This window comes from Dama dama, chromosome 19, assembly GCF_033118175.1.
Source record: "Dama dama isolate Ldn47 chromosome 19, ASM3311817v1, whole genome shotgun sequence".
Lineage (NCBI taxonomy): Eukaryota > Metazoa > Chordata > Mammalia > Artiodactyla > Cervidae > Dama > Dama dama.
Window position 1 is genome coordinate 64507983 of NC_083699.1, and position 23534 is coordinate 64531516.

At 45.9% G+C, this 23534-nt stretch overlaps 1 protein-coding gene across 1 annotated transcript in view; it reads left to right on the plus strand.

The window, feature by feature from the left end:
* Positions 1 to 23534, plus strand: part of TBC1D5 (TBC1 domain family member 5) — a 567048-nt gene that overhangs the window by 529903 nt on the left and 13611 nt on the right. Inside the window, exon 20 of the mRNA XM_061167253.1 lies at positions 19707 to 19806. Coding sequence (XP_061023236.1) covers positions 19707 to 19806 — 100 coding nt within the window. The remainder of the gene's footprint in view (positions 1 to 19706; positions 19807 to 23534) is intronic.

A 23534-nucleotide genomic window follows, 5' to 3' on the forward strand; every position in this document is an offset into this window, starting at 1 on the left:
GAATGCCAGCAAAAGGGTTTGAATTGAAGCATTCCCTTCATCCCTGGCCCCTTTATAGGGTACCAGCGTCCAGGAGATTTATTAATTAGGGTTTTAAGTTGGTCTTCATTCAGTGAAAGAGGAGCAGGAGAGCTCTCGGCAGGCAACACAAGAATCCGCAGCAGGGCAAACAAGAACAACAGCAGAAAAGGGGGGAGGATATAGGGTAGGGTAGAGGCCGAGGCCAACCTGGAGAGTCCCTTATCCTAGATGGCCTTGCCTGTCAGGTATTTTCCTCGTGACCTCGTCATGGATGGGGTCCCGGACGGCCTTGCCTGCCCAGTATTTTCTTCATGACCTCATCACGGGCAGGACCCCCCATAACGGCTCCCGGCATTTTAGGTTAGAAAGGGCTTCCCTGGTAGCTCATCTGGTAAAGAGTCTTCCTACAGCGCAGGAGACCGTGGTTCAATTCCTGGGTCGAGAAGATCCCTTGGAGGAGGGATAGGCTACCCACTCTTGTATTCTTGGGGTTCCCTCATGGCTCAGACAGTAGAGAATCTGTCTGCAATGTGGGAGGCCTGGGTTCGATCCCCGGGTTGGGAAGATCCCCTGGAGGAGGGCATGGCAACCCACTCCAGTATTCTGGCCTGGAGCATCCCATGGACAGAGGAGCCTGACGGGCTGCAGTCCACGGGGCTGCAGAGAGTCAGACAGGACTGAGCGACTAAGCACAGCTGCTGCTCACATCACGGGTTAGTAAAGGTCCCTAAGGGAAGGTTAACAGTGTTGGAAAAGTTCAGAATCTTTCTATTTTGTGGCAGTGATGATAAAAAATACAGATGGGATCGGGAAAACTTGCTAGCCTTGACGCAGTAACTTTAATAAGATGAGGGAAGAAAAACAAAAATTCATTTGACCATAAAAATAATAATAATCTATTACACAGAGAGTTCACCATTCATGCTTTATTAAGCCTCTTAATAAGCATTTCTATCATTACAAATGCATCTGATTACTTTGTCATAACTTTGATTAGATTAATAAAATTTGCTCATATACACTTGACCTTCTGAGATGTTTGCTTGTGAAGTACAACTGGTCCTGAGCAAACTTTTTAAATATGTGAAAAAGAGCAACCACCAAGACCATTCTCAGTCAGGATGTTACAGTGTGGCTGAAGGATTTAAAAAGTCTTGACCACATGGATCATCGGAAGATAATATAACAGAGTCCCCACACTTCCTGTTATTTTAAGATGACGGCAAACCCAGCCCTCCTTTCCCTGGGAATTGTCACAACCTAATACAGTTCTGTCTATAGCCTTATCATTTCTAGTCAAACAGCATTTTCCAGAGTTACTTAGGTCAGTTGATAGAGACTCGAAGAGCAGTAACTCAAAGCATGATGATGATAAGCCATGAACAAACTAGCTTTCCACTAAATTCTAAAAAGTTACGGGCTCCATTGGAAAGGGAGAGAAAAGAATGAAGAAACATGTTTCAACTGGAAAACTAGTTATTGAAGGGGACACTCTTCCCTCACCCCTACCGTTCGTAGACTAGACTGTCTTCCGGCTTCCTTGGTCATATTTCCCAACTGTGTTTTCACCTTTAACGCTCTTCCTACTCTGCTTTAAGAATTGTTGCATCTTGTTCCTTCATCTAGAACATCTTCCTTCAACATCTCATTTTGTGTCAGTTTCCATTTCTATGAATTTGTGTCGATTTCCACTTGCATCCTTAAGTCTGCAGGAGAGCGGCTGACTTCCCTGAGCCGGGGGAAGTGGCCTCTGTGGGGGATGCCCTTGTCCCAGCCGTGCTCCCCTCTTTCGTCTCCCGAGGACCAGGGCCGGCTGCTCACGGGGGAGGGCCTGGCCTGGGCTGGTGGACTGGGTCTGCGTGCTGCAGGACCATGGTTTCCCTCCTCCTGGAGGCTGCCCTCTGGTAGGTGAGGCTGGTCTAGAGCTTCCGGCAGGCTTCCTGGTGGGAGGGACCAGTGCCTGCCCAGGATGGGTGGAGCTGGGTCCTAGCCTTCTGGTGGGCAAGGCCTGCTGTGTTTAAGGGAGACTTAGGCAGGCAGCCTGTCTGCTGATGGCGGGCCGTGTCCCCGCCCTGGTGGTTATTGGCCTGAGGGGTCCCAGCCCTGGAGCCTGCAGGCTGCAGGGCGAGGCCAGCTCCTGTGCTAACCACCTGAGCAAGATGTCAGCCTCCAGCAAGAGTCCATGAAAGTGAATACTCTCCGATGTATCTGCCACCCACTTGTCTGTCCCCAGCCCCCGCCTGCTCTGCCGGAGACCCCCGGAGATCAGCAGTCAGGTCTGCCCCAGGCCCTTATGAGGTCGCTGCTCGGGTCTGGATCTCCGTGGGCACCCTCCAAGAGCGGAGCCTGCTTCCCCCAGCCCTGTGGAGCTCTTGCGTTCAAGCCCCTCTGCCCTGCAGAGCCAAGTGCTGGGGGGCCCCCTCCTGGCATTGGTCCTCAGGCTGGAGCCCGGCCTGGGACTCAGCGCGCTCACTCCTGGGGGAGAGCTGCTGCACTCTCACCTCCTCCTGGGTCTGGGTGGCCCGCCCGCTGATGTGGGCTTTGGTTTTCTCTCGAGTGTCCCCTCCTGCCATTATGTTGTGATTTCTTCTTTATGTCTTTGGATGTAGAGTGTCTTTTTTGGTAGGTTCCAGTCTTTTTATTGATGATAGTTCAGCAGTTAGTTGTGATTTTGGTGTGCTCGTGACAGGAGGTGAGCTTGAGGTTCTCTTATTAAATAAACCCATTCTGACAATACCTTTTCGCTGCAACAGTGCAGGCTCTCAGACTAGCATCTAGGATAGCTGACAGGTGACCCCTCGACTCTCTGGGAGGCCCTTCTCTTGGAAGCCATCCACAGCTAGGACAGAATTGCCAGCAAGGCCGTGAAAGCTTGTAGTGTCTACCTGGGTTCCTTCATGGGTGCCCTCACTTACCCCAAGGATTCCACTAACAAGGAATGGAACGAGCTGGTAATCGATACCATTAACCCGCCCTGCACCCCACACACACCCACCACCACACAGTCCAGAACCTGACTGAGGTCCCAGCATGCAGAGCCGTGCCCCAGTCAGTCCAGAATGAGCTGTGACATCGCTTCCCCTGGGGTGCCCAGTCTGGGCTGGATAGTGTCTGGGGCTGGAGCATGTCTGTGTACTCCACACGCATGTCTTACCCATCCATCATCATATAAAGATACATATTCTGTGAAACATTAAGAGCAGCACTTTGGAAAATGAAACTGAAGAAAATAAGAATGAAACCAGCAAGGAACCACTAGATAATAATGCTAACACTTATAGACATCTTTAAATTCATCTCTTGACAGCAAACTTCAGTATCATCCAGCTAGACTATTAATAGCTATTTGCCACCCAGGATGAATGGATGTTGAGTTTCTCTCATGTCTATAATCAGAGTCACCCATCCATAGGCTCTATTATGATGAACTCCTTTTTTGATACCCTTGATGAAAGTCTCCAGATTAGGGTTGAAGGTTGGGTCAGTACAAGATTCTTTTTTTCTCAAATAAATGAGCAGGCCTAATTCTTTTTGCCAGGAGCTGAGATTTAAATTTCTGAGATAGGCTGATAAATGTAAGGATTGTTTCAGGGCAGGGCTTTGGATTTCATTCCAGCGAAGGTGTCATTATTTAAGATGTTTCCAGTTGAATATCACGGAAATCCTGACTCAAACTGATCCAAATAGCAACAGGTTATTAAGTCCAAAGAGCTTTTCATTCCTTGGCTACACCTGGAATCACCTGGAGAGCTTAAAAAGTACCAGGATCAGAAGTACTGAACCAGAATATCTTCCGTGGGGCTTGGATCTTGGGAATTGCTAAGAGCTTCCCGGCTTGTTCAGATATGCAGGCGAGGTTTGGGACAGATGACGTCGAAACTCATCGACACCTTCCCGGGCCCATGTTCCCTCTGCCCCTTTGTGCTGCCTTGCTCAGAGCAGGCCCTTCCTCCATGCAGAAGCAGGGGAAGGAGAGAGGCCATGACTTCCGAGGCCCTGGCTCGGGTTGGCCTCCCCTTCCAGGAGGCTTCTGGCTGCAAGGCCCCCGTGGGAAAGGCCGGCGGTGAAGGGTGGGAGCACCAGCACCTGCCTGGCCCTGGAGCCAGAGCTCATTCAGCCTGCCGCCTGCACCCTGGTCTCCAAACCAGAGCTGTTCTGCAGGCAGTTACTTCTGTGGCAGCATAAATCAGTTTGATCGTCATGAGTGTTTTCATCTTCAAAGGAACAGGACTGTTTGTGACAGTTTTGTCAGAGACAGTTTATGTGTTCCCCCAAAACACCACGCCGTGCAGAAGCGTTGCAAACCCCTGGACCCGTGGGGAAAACGAACTTCGGGAGCAGCATTCAGAAACGTCATCAGTGACCCCTGCAGCAGGGACCTAGTTGGTTTAACACATGTTAAAATGGTTATGAAACAAACAGTACAATAACATGACCCTTTACCTTGAAAGACACCTGCATCTTGGCTGGGGAAGTGAACGCAGGAGAGGTCACAGCTCATGAGTTATGATGAAGTTATGGAAGGAGAATTCTCGGGAACCTGACAGATTTGGGTTACATGTGCTGCTCATCACACATGCTGTGAACCTGAGTCAGTGACAGACGCTTGAAATGTGTGCATGTGCACACACACTGTCTTCCTGGGTCTCTGGGTCCAGCTTCGCGCGTGTGTACACTGTGTATTCCTGGGCGTCTTGGTCTAGCTTTGTGCATGTGCACACTCTGTCTTCCTGGGGCATCTGGGTCCAGCTTCGCGCATGTGTACACCCTGTATTCCTGGGTGTCTGGTTCCAGCTTCGTGCATGTGTACACCCTGTATTCCTGGGTCCCTGGGTCCAGCTTCGCGCATGTGTACACCCTGTATTCCTGGGTGTCTGGGTCCAGCTGCACGCAGTTCTCTGCGTTCACCCTGTGTTTCTCGTGGGTGCAACCCTGCACAAGCAAACCTGGGATTCACGCTCTGCGCCATGTTGCCTCGTCCATCAGTCTCGCTGAACAAAGTCACATCTTCAGTACAAACATCTTAACAGAACTGACTCTACTCTGGGTGTGCCGTGCAGCTTCTGAATTTGGTTGGGTTGAGGAAAGGAAAATACGAAAAGATTACACTTTCCATATGAATTTTTTGTTCTCAGTTCTCTGCCAGTAACAGTATGCTGCTGCTGAGAACTTTTAGAATAAGTCCATTTTTTTTTCAGTTTTATTGGAGTACAGTTGATTGACATCACTGTGTTAGTTTTAGGTCTACAGCGAAGTGACTAGGTTATACACATATGTACATCCACTCTTTTGTAGCACACCACCCCCCCCCCCCCCCCCAGTGTCTCTAACCCCAGGTTTCTCACTGAGTGTTGACTCGGCATCTGCATCCCCCTCAGAGTCCTGCGGGGGCTCCTTCCCCGGGATCCGTTTGGGGGCACGCCCTGCGGGACTCTCGCACCCTCGCCCAGCGCAGCCTTGACAAGAGCTCCCCTCCGAGCCCCTGCCTTCGAGGAAAGCGCAGCCGTCCCGGGCACTTCACTTCGAGCGCCGTCTCACCCATGTGGGCTGCTCTGCTCCACCTTCTCTTCTGACCAGAACGATTCACGCGGCCACAGATGCCCTCGAGTTCCCGCCAGTCTCTGCCCAAGCACCGCTGTCCCCCGGAGCCTTCCCGCCACCCTCCGGAAGCTCCAGGCACATCAGGAGGCCGCCCTGGTCCTCCAGAACCTCTGGGTGTGTCCCGCGGTATCTGCAGACGCTGCCTTTGCTTTCGCTTGGAGCGCTGCTTGTGTTTAGTTAGTAATATGAGACTCTGCCTTAACGTTCATTGTGTCTGTAACAGTAACACTGTCACAGATACTGTGTCTGGCACTTGCTAAGTGTCTAGGAATGAGTGAAGGCTGTTGAAGGTTGTTTGTGCAGTGCAGGGATTCAGATGCTTTAGACTTTATTTCGGCCTTTGCCGAAGCCTAAAAGGTCACCTCAGTGGGACTTCCCTGGCGGCCCAGTGGTTCAGACTTCACCTCCCCGTACAGGGGCGCACGTTCAGTTCCTGGTCAGGGAGCTGAGATCCCACACGCCTCCTGGCCAAAATACCAAAGCATAAAACAGGGATGATGTTGTAACAAATTCAATAAAAACTTTAGAGATGATCCACTTCAAAAACAGAAAAAAATCTTTAGGAAGAAAAGTCACCTCATTGCCCAGTGGCGTTCACCAACCTGAAATCTGAAAACTATCAAGAGTTGTTGGTACACGGTGAGAAATGGGGGTTTTATAAGTTAGCTTTACGGACAGAATACTTTAAAGTGTGATAGGTGTGTAAATAAAACAGTAATTTAGAGAATTATTCCATTCTTATTTTTTTTTTAATTCCAGAAGTCGCATTGGTAATGTTTGTGTTCATCAAAGCCATTCCAATGCTTGGTTCCCTTTTACCAGTTGGGACTTCAAGTATCTAAGTGCGCTTGATGCTCAGCTGGTATTACTGTGGGACACTGCTTTTTGTTTGTCCCTAATGGGACATACGGGGTCAGTTAGCTTAGCTGTGGAGAAGCAGGCTTGCCCGTGACCCTCCAATCCGGGTCAGCCTTTGTGCGTACGCCTCCTTCAGTACCAGAAACAGCAGGCGGAGTGCACAGATGGTGATACCGGCCAGCAGCTCTGAGAAGGCCCGCTGGAGGCCCTGTGCTGGCTGCGTACTTCTATCAGTTGGTTTGATCCCGTTTAAGAGAAGAGGGGAAAACCCTCGATAAATAAACTAACTTCTGTGCTGATTGGCATGGTGGAGGAGAGAGCCATTGTGGTTTACAAAAGATTGGTCAGGTTCCTAATTATAAAGACACAGCATGAAGGTGATGGCCTCAAAGGCTGAAAGATGGGGACATCTCCCCACAAATGCCCTTTAATTAGCCTGCCAAATACACTGCCTTTTAGGAGAGATCTTTTCCCCCCAGTTTAAATGTTCAGAAAACAGGCCGTTGCCTTAACAACTGTGCCTAACGTTTTTTCTACCTTTTGAATTTTTAAAGGCTAGGAAATTCCTAAGACCCACCATACACATATGATTATTTATTTAAAAGAGCAGTAACAGGATTTTTGCAAATACTAAGGTTTGTAACTATGCAAGTATGGTTTTATTCTTGTGTTTTCACCTGTGTGAGGTTGCCCTAGTTAAACATTTTATTTTAATGTCTAATATTTTTATTTCAAGAATGTAAGTTTTTTCAGTCTATTTTAGAATTTATGATACATGATCCAGTTTTCTGCCATCATTCTTATCTTTTCTGTTTACACTATTGTTGCTTGTAATCCACCTCCAGAAGGGCAAAGTTAGATATTGAAATGATAATAGGCAAAAAAGCATATTTCTGAAAACTCAATATATTGAATAATATTACTTAATCATATTATTTAATAATTCATCATATTATGATTATTCAAATATCTTCAGAAAATCTGGGATGAATTTAAACAAGGTTAAACACCATAGATTATGAACACAGAGTACGATTTTCTTTTTATTACATTTGTGTTTGAAAAGCATCCTTTATTCTCTGATACTCATCACAGCCTCTGTTTATCAAGAGTTACAGGAGAGAGCATGCATAACCCAACAAAATTATCTCACATTTGGCTTTAAAATAAGCGTTTTTGTGTATAGTAGAATGAATTGATCCCTAACAGTGTTAGGATTCATTCTGAACAGGATAGTGAGGCCACTCTGGACGAACTGGCTGAGGAAGCTGGGAAAGCTGTCCTGGGCGGCGGTCACCCTGCTTCTCCCCCGCACCCCACCCGCGCTGAGAAGAGTCTCCTGGACTCTCACCAAGTGGGCATCTAACCACACAGCCATCTGTTAAAACTGCCCTAGAGCCGGGACGTAGTGAAGTGTTTCACGACCTTCCCAGAGGGGCTGGAAGCTGTGTTGAGGAGTACACCTAAATCCCCGCCATTCGGAGTGTGCTCCCGGCCCAGCTGTGTAGTCACCCCCAGGAGCTTGTCAGAAGTACCGAGGCTGAGGCCCCACTCAGACCTGCTAAAGAGACTTCTCCAGGTGACGTTCATGCCTATTAAATGCTGAAGAGAATGAGTCTGAGGTTAATGGAACACCGAATCAGAAATGAGACTTTCTGTAGATAAAGCCAGCTTCAGGTACGCCCTGGTGTGAGCACGGTCTCCTGGTGGGTGATGGGGTCGTGCCCTCCATGCGTGCACTCTGCTCTGCGGCTGTCTGGTTTATGTTAGCGCCTGTAATCCTCGAGAGATGCTCTGAGGTCGGTGCTAGAATTATCGGCCATTTTCCAGATGAGAGAACTGAGGCATAGAGAGGCTGTGTTGAAATCTCGTCTGCAAAGAAAGTTACTAGTCATGACGGAACAATGGGTAACTTCTGCCTTATCAGAGCCAAAAGACTAAAATCAGATAAGAAACTAAGATCTTCTTTTACTTCCTCAATAAAAATTATGAGAGGCAGTGGAATAAGGGGAAACTTCTTTCTCTTCATTTTGTGAGCTCCGCCTGTTCTACTTGTAAAATATCTATAATCCGTATCCCCTGTATCCCACCCATAGCAAGCACATGATTGGAGTTAATTATTTTAACCTGCCCACACTGACTTCGAAAGGATATTTGGAACACTTTCACATGTGGATCAGTGAAGTGAATGTAGATTTAATATGCAGTTGGTCAATTGGAGGGAATTGCTGAAAGGCAAGCGGCAGTTTGGTAGAGAAAATGTCTGCGTGGAAAAGTTAGCGTCTCCCTCCCCTTCACTGGTTGACCTGCCCGTGGCTGTTCTTGAGCTGCTGCAGGGGTGGGTTGCCATGGTCCCTGTTGGGGACCATGCTGAGGCAGCGTGACCAGAGAGCCTGGCTGGCAGGCGCCCACCTCCTGCCTCACCTGGCTTGTTTTAGGGCAGACAGCTTTTAACTTTATAAGGAGCAGGTATTTCCTTTTTTATTTTGGTAAAATAGGCACAACATAAAATTTACAACCTGGATCATTAAGTGTCTCATTCAGTGGCATTGAATTCTTTCATGATATAGTGCATCTGCCTCCATCCCTCTTCTTACCCTATAAACTTGAAGCTCTCTACCCATTAAACAGTCGTAACTTTCTGTCAACCACCATTCTTCTTTATGTCCTAATGATTCTGACCCCTCTAAGTACCTCATGTAAATGCTACTCTGTGTAAATACCATACAGTATTTGTATTTTTGTGACTTATTTCACTGAGCATAATATTCTCAAGTTTTGCCCATGTTGTAGCATATGTCAGAATTTTCTTCCTTTTTAAGGCTGAATAATATGCCATTGTGTGTACATATCATATTATGATTATCCATCCGTGTGTCAGTGGACACCTTGGTTCTTTTTACACTTTAGCTATTATGAATAATGGTCCTGGTAACATGAGTGTACAGATTTTTTTTTAAACTCTGCTTTCCACTATTTGGGGTATATACTCAGAAGTGGAATTGCTGGATCATTCTGTAATTCCATTTTTACTTTTTGAGTAACTGGTGATAGAAGCAAGGTCCGATGCTGTAAAGAGCAGTATTGCATAGGAACCTGGAATGTTAGGTCCATGAATCACGGCAAATTGGAAGTGGTCAAGCAGGAGACAGCAAGAGGGAACATCAACATCAACATTTTAAGAATTAGTGAACTAAAATGGACTGGGATGGTTGAATTTAACTCAGATGACCATTACATCTACTACTGTGGGCAAGAATCCCTTAGAAGAAATGCAGTAGCTATCATAGTCAACAAGAGTCTGAAATGCAGTACTTGGATGCAGTCTCAAAAATGACAGAATGATCTCTGTTCGTTTCCAAGGCAAACCATTCAATACCACAGTTATCCAAGTCTGTGCCCCGACCAGTAATGCTGACGAAGTTGAACAGTTCTATGAAGACCTACAAGACCTTCTAGAACTAACACCCCAAAAAGATGTCCTTTTAATCATAGGGGACTGGGATGCAAAAGTAGGAAGTCAAGAAATAGCTGGAGTAACAGGCAAATTTAGCCTTGGGATAGAGAATGAAGCAGGGCAAAGAGTTCTGCCAAGAGAATGCACTGGTCATAGCAAACACCCTTTTCCAACAACACAAGAGAAGACTCTACACATGGACATCACCAGATGGTCAATACTGAAATCAGATTGAGATTTTATTCTTTGCAGCCAAAGATGGAGAAGCTCTATATAGTCAACCAAAACAAGACTGGGAGCTGACTGTGGCTCAGATCATGAACTCCTTATTGTCAAATTCAGACTTAAATTGAAGAAAGTAGCAAAAAACCACTAGACCATTCAGGGATGACCTAAATCAAATCCCTTACAATTATACAGTGGAAGTGACAAACAAGTTCAAGGGATTAGATCTGATAGACAGAGAGCCTGAAGAACTATAGACAGAGGTTCATGACACTGTACAGGAGGCAGAGATCAAGACCATCCCCAAGAAAAAGAAATGCAAAAAGGCAAAATGGTTGTCCAAGGAGGCCTTACAAATAGCTGAGAAAAGGGAAGCTAAAGGCAAAGGAGAAAGCAAAGATATACCCATTTGAATGCAGAATTCCAAAGAAAAGTAAGGAGAGATAAGAAGTCTTCCTCAGTGATCAGTGCAAAGAAATAGAGGAAAACAACAGAATGGGAAAGAGTAGAGATCCCTTCAAGAAAATTAGAGATACCAAGGGAACATTTCATGCAAAGATGGGCTCTATAAAGGACAGAAATGGTACAGACCTAACAGAAGCAGAAGATAATTAAGAAGAGGTGGCAAGAATACACAGAAGAACTATACAAAAAAAATCTTCACAACCCAAATAATCACGATGGTGTGATCACTCACCTAGAGCCCGACATCCTGGAATGCGAAGTCAGGTGGGCCTTAGGAAGCATCGCATTACTACAAACAAAGCCAGTGGAGGTGATGGAATTCCAGTTGAGCTATTTCAAATCCTAAAAGACGATGCTGTGAAAGTGCTGGCAAATATGGAAAACTCAGCAGTGGCCACAGGACTGGAAAAGGTCAATTTTCATTCCAATCGCAAAGAAAGGCAATGGCAAAGAATGTTTAAACTACCGCACAATTGCACTCATCTCACACGCTGGCAAAGTAATGCTTAAAATTCTCCAAGCAAGGCTTCAACAGTATGTGAACTGTGAACTTCCAGATGTTCAAGCTGGATTTAGAAAAGACAGAGGAACCAGAGATCAAATTGCCAATATCTGTTGGATCATTGAAAAAGCAAGAGAGTTCCAGAAAAAAAAAACATCTATTTCTGCTTTATTTACTATGCCAAAGCCTTTGACTGTGTAGCTCACAACAACCTTTGGAAAATTCTTAAAGAGATGGAAATTCCAGACCACCTTACCTGCCTCCTGAGTAATCTGTATGCAGGTGAAGAAGCAATAGTTAGAACTGGACATGGAACAAGAGACTGGTTCCACATTGGGAAAGGAGTATGTCAAAGTTGTATATTGTCAACCTGCTTATTTAACTTATATGCAGAGTGCATCATGAGAAACACTGGGCTGGAGGAAGCACAAGCTAGAATCACGATTGCCAGGATAAATAGCAATAACCTCAGATATGCATGTGACACCACCCTTATGGCAGAAAGTGAAGAACTAAAGAGCCTCTTGATGAAAGTGAAAGAGGAGAGTGAAAAAGTTGGCTTAAAGCTCAACATTCAGAAAACTAAGATCATGGCATCTGGTTCCATCACTTCATGGCAAATAGATGGGGAAATAGTGGAAACAGTGGCTGACTTTATTTTGGGGGGCTTCAAATCACTGCAGATGGTGAATGCAGCCATGAAATTAAAAGATGCTTGCTCCTTGGAAGGAAAGTTATGACCAGCCTAGACAGCATATTAAAAAGCAGAGACATTACTTTGTCAACAAAGGTCCATCTAGTCAAGGCTTTGGTTTTTCCAGTAGTCATGTATGAATGTGAGAGTTGGACTGTAAAGAAAGCTGAGAGCTGAGAAAATTGCTACTTTTGAACTGTGGTGTTGGAGAAGACTCTTGAGAGTCCCTTGGACTGCAAGGAGATCCAACCAGTCCATCCTGAAGGAGATCAGTCCTGGGTGTTCATTGGAAGGACTGATGTTGAAGCTAAAACTCCAATACTTTGGCCACCTGATGCGAAGAGCTGACTCACTGGAAAAGACCCTGATGCTGGGAAAGATTGGGGGCAGGAGGAGCAGAGGACGACAGAGGATGAGATGGTTGGATGACATCACCAAGTCAATGGACATGAGTTTGGGTGGACTCCGGGAGTTGGTGATGGACAGGGAGGCCTGGTGTGCTACGGTTCGTGGGGTCACAAAGAGTTGGGTACGACTGAGGGGCTGAACTGAAATGAGCATACTCTTTTCCTTATATTCCTACTAACGGTGTACCAGGGTTCCAATTTTTCTACATCCTCACCAAAAGTTGTTATTATCTGATTTTTGGATAGCAGCCGTCCTGATAGCTATGAGATGGTATCTCATGGTTTCAACTTGCATTTCCCTAGTGTTTAGTGATGTTGAACATCTTTTCATGTACTTGTTAGCCATTTCTATATCTTCCTAGGAAAAATGTCTAAGTCCTTCCTGCATTTTTTAATCAAGTTGAGTTTTTGTTTCTTTTTCTTCCTATTGAGTTCTGAGAGTTCTCTGTATATTCTTATGTCCATCCTTATCAGACGTGTGATTGGCAAGCGTCCTCTCCATTCCCTGGGCTGCCTTTTTACCCTGGGGCCCACAGGTGGTGTGCGTCTCAGTGTGGGGACAGAGCGCTGCTTCAGTCCGGAGACACAAGAATGTCTGCTTGTGTACCTTCTGCCCCTAGCCAGCCACCTAGCCATAGTAAAATTTATTTATAAAAGTAAAGGGTTGAAATGAGCTATCTCTAAAGGAAATTCCAGCACTGAAATGCAATACAATTTAGTAAATACCTTAAGTTTTCAGTTTCAGTTCTAAATTTCTAAATGAAATTTCTTTTTCATTCACATTTACCATGTTTGTTTACATCCTGTTTGAAAACAGGAACTATTTTATTTACTGGGAATTTGATAACCATCATTATTTTTTTAAGTATCTTTAAGAGTCACATTCTTTCCAGACAGCCCATGATGCTCCCACTTTAAGTGCAGAGAGAGGCACTGCCCTGAAACTGCTGTTCCTAGGTTGTACTTCAGACATCAGACAAAATGCTGAAATCATTAACCTTTTCACAGGTTATTCGTTTAAGTTATTCTCACCACATAGTACTGTTTAGAGAACAGGTTTGTTTAGACTGTAGTGTTGCTTACAGTTTGACTTGAAATAAATTTTGGTAATTTAAAAATATTAATGTATCCTGTTTCTACTTGGTAATCACCTTTTACTTTTTTCTTATTTATTATATTATTTAAGTAATAGTTTGATTTGATTGTTGCAAAAACATAATCTGATTTCATTGTACAAAATCCAGAAAAAATGACCTACAATGCCACCATTTGGAGAAAAACTCATCGGTATATATGTTATTGTTAAGTGTTCTCCCATGTGAACAGGTAATTTTAAGTAGCATAATATTCTGTGCATCACACCACCAGTTACCCAAGTCCCCTGTCACTGGATATTTAGCATTTGGAAAATGCATGAGCATGTTGCCATCCAAAGGATGAGGAATTTCCTGGGCATTGTTTACACATGTGTCTATAATTCCTTGGAATAACTGTGTTCAGTTCAGTTCAGTCGCTCAGTCATGTCCGACTCTTTGCGATCCCATGACTTGCAGCACGCCAGGCCTCCCTGTCCATCACCAACTCCCGGAGTTTACCCAAACCCATCCCCATCGAGTCTGTGATGCCATCCAGCCATCTCATCCTCTGTCGTCCCCTTCTCCTCCTGCCTTCAATCCTTCCCAGCATCAGGGTCTTTTCCAATGAGTCAACTCTTCGCATCAGGTGGCCAAAGTACTGGAGTTTCAGCTTCAGCATCAGTCCTTCCAGTGAACACCCAGGACTGATCTCCTTCAGGATGGACTGGTTGGATCTCCTTGCAGTCCAAGGAACTCTCAAGAGTCTTCTCCAGCACCACAGTTCAAAAGCATCAATTTTTCGGCGCTCAGCTTTCTTCACAGTCCAACTCTCACATCCATACATGACCACTGGAAAAACCATAGCCTTGACTAGACGGACCTTTGTTGGCAAAGTAATGTCTCTGCTTTTTAATATGCTATCTAGGTTGGACATAACTTTCCTTCCAAGGAGTAAGCATCTTTATGGTATAGAACTATATTAATCTAGAGACAGCAAAAGGAACATTTATTGAGCGTTTACCATGTGCAAAGCACTTCACCTGGAATATCTGGTGTAATTCAGTTCTGAAGCATCGGCTGAGTTAGGGGTTCCCACTCTGCTTCCTCAGCCTCTCTGTTCCATTCCCGCCCCGCCCCTTGCTAACCGTCCCCTGGCAGCAGGCTCTCTCCTGTCTCTTGGCCACAGTGTGCAGCCCACTCCTGCCGCTTGGGTTGGTCTTATCCCCGTGGGCTCTGCGGACCCCGCTGTCGGGCCCTTCCTGTCCCCCTTTCTCCAGACCAGGAGCGCTGAGGTCTGCAGTGGGCAGGCCCCGCTGCAGCTGGGACCCCTGGCAGGGCCAGGTCAGGCCCAGCCCCCAAAGCACCATCTCTGAAGGGGAGGAAATGGGGGCGGGAAGCCTCCAGCCCAGCCAGGCTCCTGCTCTCCACGCCCCGCCCCAGCTGCAGCTCTTTGCTCTGGTTCCCCGCTTTTCTGGTTCTACTCCTTTGTTCACTGGGTCCCTGCCTCCTAAAACATCTATATTCCTCATTTCCTCTGAGCCAAGTCCCCTGTCTTGAAGACTCATCAGAAATGCTGCTGCTTGCCGAAAATCTGCTGTCATGTCCACCCCTGCGCCTTGGAAGCTAGCTGCCCTGCCCAAGATGGTGAGATCCTCTCATATATGCTGCGAAGCTTAATGACTTGCTCCTCATGCTTGACGTGTAGTCTTACCTCTTCCTAAGTTTCCAGAGGTCAGAACACATCTCTTGTTCATTATTGTATTTCCCACAAGCCCTAACACAGTATCATTGAATATGTTTGTTGAAGAAATGAATGAATAAATAAGTAATAAACTACAAAAACTCATCCTGTTATTAACCAAGAAAGAAAGTAGAGACAGTGAAGCATTTAACAAAATCGATCTATAAAATCTACATTTTAGAAAACAGTTTAAACAGTTTGAGACATATAATATGTGAGTGGAAGTATAGTGATGGATCAACTATTCCCGGGAGAATGGTGGTAGAAATACCACTTTTTACAAAGCAAATTTAAAACATTTCTCCTGATACAACCTAAAGGAAAATCATTCAACAAACGGAACGGAAGACAGATGATCATACCTGAATGAAGGGAAATGATTTAGTAAGCCATTTAGGGGTGGGTCTGAACACTGAAAATGGTGAGCTTCTCCTAAAGGAGATTGAGATACGAAGATACTCCTCAGAAGGGCCTGGTAATCGAGTATAAGGAGGACTATGTACAGGGAAGGACTGGGTGTAGTGGGCAGGCGACATGGGTTCTCACAGCGCCATCTCTGCGTTGACATTGCTTCAGAGAGGGCGGCCTGCAGAGGAGCCCGTGTCCCGTGTGGGACGTAATGAGAGGATCTACTGCGTGGGTTTGCTGTGAGGGTTAAGTGAGTTCCTGCATGCAGAGCCCAGGGCCGGGCCTGCCACAGTCCCTGTGAAAGGGTTGGAAGCCAGCGGTCTGCTCCTCTGCGGGGCGGCCCTTGTGCTCTGTCCTTCCCCGGAGGCTACCAGTGGCCCACCTCCTCATCCTCCACCACTTTCTCACCTCACACGTCAGTGGCTCTGCAGAACTTGAGTCAGTTGGGCTCCCAAGTCCTCTAATTCACCCTTCTGGGTAGAGCCACATAAAGATGTTTAAACCAGAGACCGGTGTTTTCTAAGAGTGAATCACCAACCTCCATATTAAAAATCGGTTCTGTTGTTTTGACTTGATTTAAAAAATTAAAGAATAGTTGCTTTATGGCGTATCTGTTCTGTGCCAGACACTCTCCATGTGTTACCATTTGGCTCTCATCAATACCTTTGGGGTACTAAAGAATTAGGGAACTCTTTAAGATTACACAGCCAGCGTCTTCAAACTGGTAGAAAGAGGAATTGAACCCAGGTGTGTCTACTCCTGCACACTACCCGCTTCCACCATCCTGCCTCCTGTAACGGAAGGCGGAACATGTATGCAAAAGTAAATATAACAAGCACTTGAACAATTGTTCAAGTCTTATTTATACATGAAAATGACACTAACTGGTTGGTTTTATAAAATTTCAAGGCAATTAGCCAAGCATTTGTTTTTGATTACAGAGGACCATTAATGAAAGCAAATGACTAAAGCTGTCTGAGGCATGTCCACATGTCTGAGGCATGTGGAGCCTCAGAAGCTAAGATAGAAATGGAAAGTCTCTTCCCACAATTTTGGAAGCTTGATTCTTGGCTCTTTCTTTTACCTGTAATTATATAAAAGAGTAAGAATAAATGACAAGCCACCCTTGTGCCGCCAAGTGATTCCATTTCTATTTATAAAGTCTGAGTGATCGTTGGGCTTGGGTGTATTTTCAGATTAAGCAAACTCCAGCGAGATCATGTACTGGATTTAATATTCCAAATGGAAGAGTTTCTTGGGCCCCTCAACCTGTCTCAACTATTCTTTATCTCATAATTGGGCTTTTGTGTCAGCTTTCCAGTGGGAAAAAAAGGTCTTACACGAATGAAAACTGCTGTTTTCTGCCACATAGATTCCGTTTGTACTGAGGTTTATGCAGGACTTAGGCAAGCCAGATGCTCTTCACTTGCTGCCAGTGTGCTGAGCAGAAGTGCCCGCCTGGAAGCCTGTGTGTGTGCCCACGCACTCCCGCGGCACGTGCCCCGGGCTGCCCTGCACGCCGTGGGGGCTGTGGGCCGCAGTGCCGCGGGCGCCAGTCTCAGCCTCGCCCGTTTCCTTACAGTCACGCTCCGACCAGCACGGCCACGTGTTTTGGGGGAGCAGACCTCCCTGAGCCCTGTACTCCCTCCCGCTGTCAGCACCTCACCACCCACAGGCTGGACCGTGTCCTCTGACTGTCTCCTCTCCAGCTCTTCTTCCCTCCCAGAATACACTTAATCCGTTTAGGTAGGAATGACTGCTGGGGTTTAAGGCTCCCAAGGGCTTTTGCATCTCATAAAAAGTGATCACTTAATCCAAACTAAACTCATGCATAGAGTAAATGGAGAAGAGATTTTAACCAGCTGGTGGTACATTCCTGGTGTCCTTTGTCCATTCTGGGCTGTCAGCACCCCAGTTGGAAGCCAAGGGCAGGGACAAACTCCAGCCAGAGCCCCTCTCTCAAAAGACTGCCACGTGCTGGCCTCAAGACAGTTCTAGACTCTTCCTTCCAGGTGGGTTTGTATCTGTAACACATTGAAAAGGTGACTTGTTCAATAGTAGGGACAGGAGGCCAGGACCAGGATCCTCAGAACAACTATTCTTATTTCTCTGTAAGATTTTCATGTACGCTGCCTCATTGTCTGGTAATTATAAACCTTTCCTATTCCAACTCCAAGCTTGTAAACCTCTTGGGAGCAAAGTATCTAACTTCTGCCTTCTCCAGAGAGTGCCGATGTTAGACCCTTACTGTGTAGAGGATTGTTTAAGGTTACGTGACTTGTGAATGGCAGGATCGGAAATAGAACTCAGGTTTCCTTGTGCTATGTACCACTCCAGTGATCCTTCATCCCACTGCCATCAGTTATCTGTTGCTGTGTAACAAACCACCCCAAACCCCACCCCTCAAAGCAGCGTTGCTACTGCTCACGGGTTTTCAGGCCAGGCGTGTGGACAGGGCTGGGTGGGGCCGCTCTTCTGCTCTGCCTGCTGTTGACTTGGCCAGCTTCAGGTGAGCTGGGATGAAAGGTCCAGGAAGACATCACTCACGTGTCTAGAACCTCCTTGTGTCTCCTGTGGCCCCTTTCTCTCCATATTGTCTCCCTCTTGTTCATTATCGTAGCCTGATCTTCTTTACAACTAACTATGGTAGCTGCCTTCCTCTCGTGAAAGCAGCAGGAAGCAGAAGTTGGCAGGCCTCTTACACAGTGTTACTTCTGCTGTGTTCTCTGGATCAAGGCAAGTGACGGGACAGCCAGGATTTGCAGGGAAGGGAAGTAGACCCCACCTCTTGATGAGCAGAACAGCGTGTCCATCGAGGAAGGAATGGATGGTGGCCATCTTTGGAGACGAATCATGACCTAGGTTCACCAACAGATGCAGCGTTCTTTCTCTTTTTCCTGTGGGGTCCTGAGCAAACAGGGAAGCTCAGGTTTGTGCAGACCCAAAGGAGAAAAAGGAGAAGAAAAACGCCTGGCAACACCGACCCGAGGCCACCGTGATCATCCCCTGGCTGAGCCCCTGGTTGTGTCGTCTTTACTTGAGTATCAGAAGAGAGGCCTTTGTGCTTGGTGGGATGTGTGAAGTACAGGGTTCAAGCTTGGGCAATTACAGTGCTCATTTCACAATAATTTGTTTTTAGAGCGACCGCTGTGTCTGTTTTCTGCATCAAGCATTTGAATGCATGTTCCTAAAGGCTCATCTTCCAGGCAGCCATTAAAAACAGTGCTTTTAGGTGTTGTGTATGTGTATTGGTAACATGTGGTACACCTACAAGTCACCTTTTCAGCCATTAATTTCTATCTGTGTGTCAGATTGTACTCCGTCTCTTAAGAAAAAGCGTGTCTCGGGAATTTTCTCTCTGCTTCTTTTTGACAACAGAGGATTCTCATTTGGCGAGATAAGTGTCTGACCCTGGAAAATCAGTCTGCCAGACTTGTCCAGCTCTGGCAACGTCCTTTCTTTGTATTCCAACTAACTTGGTTTAAAATATCTTACATTATGAGGATTATTCTCTTCTCTGAGAAAAACTCCCTTAATCTTTTAAATTTCCTTGGGAAATTTTTCACATGCATTACTTTTTTTCTTAAAAAAACAAAAGCTCCAGGCTTTATCCGTTTGTTACAGTTAGATTGTAGATAATTATCCCACCCAGAGTATTTTTCGCTAGAAACAATCAAATAAATAAAATCCTCTAGTATTCTATCAAGAGAGAAGATGTAAGAGCAGCTAACTGTGGGCTGTGGGGCCAAAACTTTCCCAAGTGCTTTGGGAAATCTCATGTTTTAAGAGATTATCGTGGTCTAGAAAATGAAGAGATTTGTTTTAAACAGATGGAAATTTCTGGTTTCTCAAACGTGTATGAGAAAATGTGATGGCTTTGTACCAGCTGTCTAGGGAGTTGGGTCCACCGAAGTCCCATTGACTCTCAATTTTGTGGCTCAAAAGTTATCGAAGGTATTTTATGTACTTTCTTAATACAAGTTTGTGTGGGTAAACATTTACACATGGCACGAAGCAAGCATCCAATTAAAAGTCCAGAATTGTTCTGAATCTCATTTTACTCCTCCTGTTTCACTGGTGGTGGCAGTAGTGGGTTTGCTGTTGTTCATTTGTTGCTTTCATTTGTTTTGTCTAGGACTAAAAAGACATGGATGGTGGCTCTTTAAAACAGTCCAGACCTTTTGGAGGACTTGGGATTTTCTTTGATTTTTTTTTTTTTTCATTTTCGTATCTTTGCCCCCTTCATTTTAGGAAGAAGAATTAGAAGCCCAAATTTCCTTCCTTCAAGGACAGTTGAATGACCTGGATGCCATGTGCAAATATTGTGCGAAGGTGATGGACACTCACCTTGGTGAGTGAAGGGCTCCGGCCCTGGGGATGGTGGCGACCCCTGCCGCGGGCGCGTGTATTGAGTGCTTCCCGTGAGTTACCTCCTGTCACCCTCACAGACGAGGAAACCAGAGCGCAGAGATTAATCACATTTCCCCAGATTATAACACCAGCCAGTGGAGGAGAAATTCAGAATCAAGCAGTCTGACTCAGCTCTTAATGGTTACACTGCCCTTTCTAAGTATCTCTCTACCCTGAAAAAAAGAAAATGCTGAGCTTTCAAGATGAAACAGTCCACTCCACTGTTGTGCTAATCTGTCCGTAATCACGCATGTGGTTGTTTGGCAGTGATTTATTTTTTTAAAATATATCTTTTTAATCAGCTGTCTGAAATACATGTTGGGCCCCTGATCTTTTCTTCCTCTGATTGTGCCAATAACCTAAGAAGTGTCCTCCTGTGACGCTCAGGTTACATGTAAGTGGCCGGTGTCATGCCCGAGTCCTGGGCCTTACTTGCTACATTAGTGAAAGCTCTGTGTTTTGTGTTAGAAATGGTCTCTGTGCTTCAGGAACCCCCTGATGCTTACAGAACTTTTAGACTCCACACGGTGACCATTCTCAGCCCACTTGCGGACATCCTTTCCTTCTGTCCTCCAGGGTCCAGCACCGTAGTTTGGGAGGAGATGAGGAAAATCAGAGACGTACCCTCATGGGCATGGCCAGTGTGCCCTCTGTGAGCATGGGGCATTGTGAGGAGTTGGAATACACCCCTCCATGAGGGAGCACCAGAGAGCCACCGAGTGCTCTTCCCTCTAGCGGTCTCGAGCATGGCCATCCGGGGCCTTCACTGGAGACAGACTGTACATCAGACCCCACCCGTTGCTCAGCCTGTCAGGAGATGAGTCCATTACACGCGGCCAAAATGGCTTTGTTAGGATGCAGCCCAAACGCACTGGCCTCGAGCCAGTGACAAGTGATCTCTTAGGGACATGGAGATGCGCGTGGCCCGCGAGGCCAGCTGCCTCCCTGCGTCTCCCCAGGCCGCGTCCTGGCCCTGCTCTGCCCTCGGCTTCCCTCCGTCCTCCAGGGAGAGGCCTCTGGAGGAGGAGACAGTGGGATAAACCCTGCAGGTGGGTCCCTTCACATTCAGTCCCTGCCACTCCAAAACTGTTCGTACACTTCTTCACGGTCAACTTTCTAAATTCATATAGAATTAATTTTACACCCATCTTATAGCAGTTTAAAGTGCATCAGAAAGAAGTAATGAAGAGGTAGTGTATAAATAACTGGTATATATTCCATAATTAATTTTATTATTTAAATACAACTTTAATTTTAAAGTAACCGTGAGTATGTGTGTGTGTGCGCACACACACTTTGTGAAATTTTTTCTTCTCTGGCTACATGGGTGACCTTTGTGTTACTCAATTTTGGGTTTTGACCAAAGTAGGAGAACAAAGAAGTGACTGCAGATATTTACTCTAGGAGCTCTAGAAAAATCCGGTTGTGGGATGTTTCCAAGTTGTTTGGTCCACATAGCAGCTTTTAAAGCAGCTTTACTTAAGCCTCAGGATTTCCAAACAGCTTTTACTCTTTTAGTCAGCACTAAAAGAACATTTTTCTCATTGCATGGGATGGGGAAACACTTTAATTAAAGAAAAGCTCTTATCAGCTGTGAATTTTCAGCTAACCACAAAAGCAGATTTGTTTTGTGTATATGTTTCACTTTCAGCCAGAACCCCTTCACACAGCTGTTGACTCCTCTTTGCTGTAGAAGTGGCCTGACTGCATGTTCATGGTGGGGTTGAGGATCCCTGGCCCTGGGGCCTGTGGATTCATTTTATTTCATCCGAGTATGTTACACTTTATCACAGGGTGTTCCTGGGTTGTAGGCAGTTTGGATTTTAAGCAAAAACTTGAGGAAAGCATTAAGGTTGAGGTGTGAAGCTGTTGATTTAGTTTTTTGCTTATTATATCCTTTAAAAATGACTTTAATACTCTCATATTTTTATCCATATAAACTTTTCTATTTTTCCTGATTAGTAAAGTAGTACTACAGTTGAAACTGAAAAATCCACTAGTAATAGTAATGCAATCTTTATAAAGGTTAAAATACATAAAGAGTTGTTCATAATGTATTCTGAAGTGAAAATAGCAGGTGGCACAGTAGAATATATTTGATGTGGAAATAACCATTGACTGTGGTGGCCTAAGTGAGGGAGAGCACAGAGGGACTTTCCAAGGGGCTAGTCTTCCTCTCTGCTTGGAAAACCTGCAGATGCCTCAAGTGCATGTAACTGGCACCTTGAGGGTGATCTGTATGCTGCAGGCAAGAGTCCCCTCTAAGAGCAGCTGCCAGGATTCCCCTGAAGATCCAGTGGTGAAGACTCCATGCTTCCAGACATGGGTTCAGTCCCTAGGCAGGGAACTGAGATCCTGCATGCCATGGGCAGAGCCAAAAAAAAAAAAAAAGCAGCTGCAGTGATACCTAAGCAGGAGAGACAGGCTTGCAGGCATCATACAGACACGGGGTTGAAACCAGACTCCGTCACTTCTGGGATCAGCCTGCTTGTGATCTTACATAAAATGGATATGCCAAGATCTATCTCACCAGTTCCTTGCCAAGACTAAGATATTTTTAAAGCCCAGCACAGGGCCTTCCCTAGTAGCCAGTGGTTAAGAATCTGCCTTCCGATGCAGGGGACGCAGGTTCGATCCCAGCTCAGGGACTTGTGATCCCACATGCCACGGAGCAGCTAAGCCTGCTCACTGTGGAACCCATGTGTCAGCATGGACCACCCTGCATGTTGCAGCTAGAACTCGATGCAGCCACGCCTAAAAAATAAATGAAGCCAGCACTGGTTGAGTGTGCAACACAAATCCTCTCCTCCTTCCTCTTAGCTTTTTTTTTTTTAAGTCTTTATTGAATTTGTTACACTATTGCCTCCATTTTATGTTTTGGTTTTTTGGCCCCAAGGCATGTGCATCTTAGCCCCTCAACCAAGGATCAGACTTATACCCCCTGCCCTAGAAGGTAAAGCCTTAGCCGTTGGACCAGCAGGGAAGTCCCCCTTGCTCTTAACTCCTAGCTGTCCCTTCTGGTGGCCGATCCTGGCAGACCCCGCCAGCCCACCACCAGAGGAGCTGAGCAGTGACTGGGTGGGGCCCCATGGCTAGACAGCGAGAGCTAGGAGCAGCCCTGTTGAATGTCCCTCGGTCAGACCACACGCAGAGATGTTGGGGTTGGATCTGCAGGTCCTCACGTTGGGTGCGTGAGCTCTCTGAGCAAGAACAGCTTGCCCAGAACTGCGTGGTGCCTTTGCTCACCTCGGCAAAAGCCCTGCTGAGCCTGGCCGCTCGCTCCCAAGGTCCCCAGACAGCCTCAGATTCTCATCCTGCTCCTACCCTTTTCTGACGTTAAGTATTTTCACTGAGCTCCTTTCAAGGAAATTCTGTATCAGTCTGTGTTATCATCAGTTGTGCAGTGTTATCTTAAAATGTCAAGTACAGTTCAAGACTACCTTTTATAACAAAACAAATATAGAGAAAAGCATCTCAGTTAAAAATTACAGAAAGGCATTTGTTTAAATGGCCCTTTAATTACAGAGGCAATAAAACTGACTCGTTAGCAATTTTATTTCCTTATGGTTCTGGAACCCAAAACTGAAAGCATTATTTGTTTTATCAAAATTCTACCAAAATTCTCATTTTATTGCCTCAACGTAATTGAGCTCTGTGAATTCAAAGATC